At 50.7% G+C, this 5000-nt stretch overlaps 1 protein-coding gene across 2 annotated transcripts in view; it reads right to left on the bottom strand.

The window, feature by feature from the left end:
* Window positions 1–5000, bottom strand: part of tenm3 (teneurin transmembrane protein 3) — a 499671-nt gene that overhangs the window by 296853 nt on the left and 197818 nt on the right. For both annotated transcript variants that reach the window (XM_063219576.1, XM_063219574.1), the window contains one exon: window positions 4749–5000. This exon is cut by the window's right edge and continues 30 nt beyond it. In XM_063219576.1, the coding sequence (XP_063075646.1) occupies window positions 4749–5000 (252 nt within the window). The remainder of the gene's footprint in view (window positions 1–4748) is intronic.

A 5000-nucleotide genomic window follows, 5' to 3' on the forward strand; every position in this document is an offset into this window, starting at 1 on the left:
AGAGACCCCAGGAGAGACCCCTTCATTGTGTGTGTGTGGGGGGGTTAGAGCTTTGATGCTGGCTATGATCCAAGGTGCCAGGCTCCAGAAGCACCAGATACACAGTACAGGGAAAAAAAAGAAACTAGGGAGACCAAAGGCCGGCACAATATCTCACAACTTCCTCACACACAGACACACACACACACACACAGAGAACGCTATCACCTAAATGAATTAACTCAAGGAAGTATGCCAAGCGCATATAAATAAAGCAGAAATAAATAGAGCTCTCTGGTGGCATGGATGGTACGACCGAGAGAGAGAGAGAGAGAGGGAGAGAGAGAGAGAGAGAGAGAGAGAGAGAGAGAGAGAGAGAGAGAGAGAGTCTGTGATATTCTTTTCATTAAGGTGTATGCGCTATGGCACAGATGGGGAGATTAGTAGTGCGTTGGGCCTGCATAGGCCGATACGGTGGAGCTCATCCATTACTGTCTAAAGACCAGCGGCGGACTTTAGACCCTCGTCCACAGGTCAGTGACGGTCTGGGTCTGTTGTCTTCCTCTTTCTTTCTTTCTTTCTTTCTTTCTTTCTTTCTTTCTTTCTTTCTTTCTTTCTTTTTTCGGCCGCCAGACTTTTGTGGTCTTCAGACCCTGGAGAAACGAGGCACGTGTCACGCGTGTGTGTGTGTGTGCGTACTGTATGTGAGAGTGTATGCGTGTGGCCATATGCCTGCATTCTCTCACGCTCCCCCTTGGTCTTAAAAACTCCACAGTCCCGTGAGGGCCAGCCTTGGTGTCCATTGACCCAGAGAGAGTGTCTCTACTGGGCTCGGGGCAAGGACCATCCCTGGCTCAAATATCCCCCCAGAGAGGACTAAAGAAACCACGCTCACCTTTGTCTATCTGTGTATGTGAATGCGTGTGTGTGTGTGTGTGTGTGTGTGTGTGTGTGTGTGTGTGTGTGTGTGTGTGTGTGTGTGTGTGTGTGTGTGTGTGTGTGTGTGTGTGTGTGTGTGTGTGTGTGTGTGTGTGTGTGTGTGTGTTGCTCTCGTTCTTTGTGTCTCGATCACACACACACACACACACTTGCACATGTGTACTTTTTCTTTCTTAGGCTGTGCTTTGGCTGTTGCTCTACTCAGTATCTCTCTCTCACACACACACACGTACACGCACACGAGTACACACGCGCGCACACGCGCGCACACATGCGCACACACACACACACACACACACACACACGCACACACACACGCACACACACACACACACACACACACACACACGCACACACACACGCACACACACGCACACACTCACACGAGCTGCAACAGGCTGAAAGTGGCTAAAAAGCCCTTCACCTCTCTCCTCTCTCCTGGCCCTCGAGTCCTGTGAAGCGGCACTGAGCTAGCGGTGAGGTGAGGTCTAGCAAGATGTGCGGGGACCATTACTCCTCCAACACTCCGTTAGGTTGTTTAGGGAGTAGTAAGTGTGTGTGTGTCTGTGTGTCTGTGTGAGAGAGAGAGAGACAGAGAGAGAGAGAGAGAGAGAGAGAGAGAGAGAGAGAGAGAGAGAGAGAGAGAGAGCGAGAGAGAGAGAGAGAGAGAGAGCTAGATGGGGGAAACCTCTCGGTTCAAGCGGCACAGAGAACGGCTGAGTCTGACAGCAAGACAAACGCTGCCCTCCCTCTCTCCCTCCCTCTCTCTCTCTCTCACTCCCTCTCTCCCTCCCTCCCTCTCTCCTCTCTCCCTCTCTCCTCTCTAGTGTGGCATGTATTAATCCTGGCTTTCCCAAAATGGAATTACCTCCTGGGCTTTTGAAGTGAATGCAGGACAGGACTGGCCCAGTAGCCCCAAAGTATAAACACAGACCGAGGGCTCAACGTCAACAGCCTAGTCCCCTTTTCTTCCACAGACGCACACACATACTGTACACAGACGCACAAAGAGACACACACACATGCATGTGTACACACACACACGCACGCACGCACGCACGAGCGCGCGCACACAGGCACATGCACACACACACACGCACACACACACACACATACACACACACACACACACACACACACACACACACACACACACACACACACACACACACACACACACACACACACACACACACACACACACACACACACACACACACACACACACACACACACAAATACATACATACTGTACTGTACACCAAAACACACCCAAACACACACGTACACACAGAAAGACCTTGAAAAGTGATGAGTGGTTTTAACCGTGGTTAATAAAGGGAGGCAGAGAGAGAAAAAAGTGGTGGAGGGAGAGAGAGAGTGGAAGCAAGTTCTGAACATGGAAAAAGGTAAATCTAAACAGTGTGTCAATCATTTAGACACACTTTCTTCCACTGTGCTGGCTAAGTGACGCCAGGCACATGTAAACAGGAAATCAGTTGATATGGCTGGAGAATTCTTTTTCCTCAACATTCATGTCAAAAACTGCCTCGGCCTTCCCCAGTACCACCCCCCACGCCACCAACCTCCTCCATCCCCCAGCCCAGTTCTCTGCCTGGCAACTCAAATACAGCGGTAATATTGTAGTACTTTCTTTCATTCCCTCCCTGTGTAATCTCTAAGCTTGAATCTGTGTGCTGTCTCCTGTCTAGCCACTACACCCCCAACCCGATACACACGCGCGCACACGCACACGCACACACGCACGCTCGCTCGCACGCACGCATACACACACACATTGCTCAGGAATCCTGCTGTTTTGGAAAGGTCAGGTAAACAGCCGCATTTACAATGTGGGTTTCTCCACTTTCAAAATTTCACCGTTTTTTTTTTAACAATTACTATCAGTCTTCCTCTACAAATCCTATGTCTGTCTCAGCCTTGTCACACACACCTGTCACTTGTTAGTGCTTATGGTAGAGACACCTTAAGCATATGTCTGTAACCCGCAGCGTGTGTGTGCGTCAGGCAGGCCAAAACCAGTCTATTGCCTCCAGCAGCTGGCCTGCTGAAAGGCTGGCCCTTCACTCCCATAATGGCAGTCTAATACCACATAATGCCCTCACATTCAAATCTGTCATCCCCGCACTCCACCCCACCCCACCCCACACACCACACACAGCTCCCGTGCCCACAGGCCTGAGCACACAACCAAAGCTGCTTTTACTGGTATTAAACACCCCTTAGCAAAATGAATTGGCTGAAGCCGTGAGTAATTTCTTGGAGGATGTGTCCATATGCTTGCTTATATGTGTGGCGGTTTTTATTATTAAAAAAAAGATGATAAAAGCATGGAGGGAGGAAAAAAACACCCTCATATTGTAATTGCAGCAAAATCTGGGAAAGCGGCACAATCAGCGCTTTGAGTTGGGCTTAATTAAGGCAGGAGGCACTAATGAAAGTGATTATATAAGGTCTTTTCAAAGGTTACCAACACAAAACACCTGTAAGAGTAGGTCTCAGGAGCCTGTTAATGAATGAGTTTAGCTAGCTACAAATGGGAAGGAGAAGAGAGGGAGACGGAGAGGGAGGGATGTGAGTTGTATGCAGAAAATAAGATGAATTACAATAATGAATTATGGTGCAGGATGCTTTTTTTGTCGTTTTCTTTTCTTTTTTTAAAAAAATGTCTTTTTTTTCTCTCTGTCAGCAGGTTGACTGTTCTCAGCTGCATCTCTGACAGCTCGCAGCCGATTGGATAAGAGTGAAAGACTAAAGTGAAATATTTAAAGACAGTGGAAAAAAAAAAAGGAAGAAAAAAATATCACGCAAAAACAAACGTGGCGGCAAACGACAGTGAGGGGAGGAAAAAAATACGAAGCCTTGCCACCCGAGAACTCTTTGAACCGCCGTGACTGTGTTGAGAATGTGAGTAAAAAGCCACAAAAAAAGAAAGCAAAGAGTCGCTCCTCCCTCTCTTCCTTTTTCTATTGCTCCCGTCACTCTCACAGGTTTCAAGCCTGATCAAATTTGCACTTCAAACCGCTGGGGCCTGTTAATCAGCCATTGTCGGCGCGCGCTCAGCCGTGCTGGCATTCCGCTGGCGTAGAAGGTGCAGGCTCCCTCCCTCTGCCGCTGTGCCGCGCCACACCGCACCGCGACCCACAAAGCTGCCTTTGATTGCACAGCAGGGCCACCCCTCTCCCCTCCTGAGCACAGGGAACAGGTGAGTAGAACCTGGGTGGATTCTCCCTGGCTGCCGGCTCCACTACAAAGCCATCAACCCCCCCCACACACACACACACACCTCCTCTTACCATCCCCGCCCAACTCCTACCCGTTGTCGCCACAAATCCAAACGCGGCGTGCCCTGCCGGAGGTGCGTGACAGGCTCTGCGTCTTTGACGGCAGGGGAGAGAGGCAACCAATGGTGGTGGACTCAGTGGGGAGCCATGCATAAAGCACAAGGCTGAACTCAGAGAGAGTGCGACACAGTCACTGCATCATCCTACTCTTCATTCAGAAAAATATGGAGGCGGACGGCCTAGAAATCTGGCAATGTGACAATACAGACAGACTTGTGGACTTTCATCAGTGTGTGGGGGTGTAGCTTTTTTTAGAGTGTATTTCACCATCACTTCTACAAAATGGAGGATGGAGACATTGTCACTCACACACACACACACACACACACACACACACACACGCACACGCACACGCACACGCACACGCACACGCACACGCACACGCACACACACACACACACACACACACACACACACAGACAGACAGACAGACAGACGCACAGTCAAAACTGAGACCGGACTCACCATTGTCGCTGTCTGACTTGTTCTCGTGCTCCGTGTCGGTGAGCGTGAGCGCAGAGTTGGAGCGGCTGGAGAGGCACGAGCCGCGGCCGCCGGACTTCACGCCGCGGCCCCACAGGCGCATGGCGCGCTCGGGAGACATCACGCCCTCGTTCTCCGTGTCCACGTCAGAGCCGGCACCCACGGAGTAGCCGCGGTGCGGCAGGCCCATCTCAGCACAGAAGGCCAGGCCCCGGCGGGTGGCCGGCTCACAGA

The sequence above is a fragment of the Engraulis encrasicolus genome, chromosome 16 (assembly GCF_034702125.1).
Source record: "Engraulis encrasicolus isolate BLACKSEA-1 chromosome 16, IST_EnEncr_1.0, whole genome shotgun sequence".
Lineage (NCBI taxonomy): Eukaryota > Metazoa > Chordata > Actinopteri > Clupeiformes > Engraulidae > Engraulis > Engraulis encrasicolus.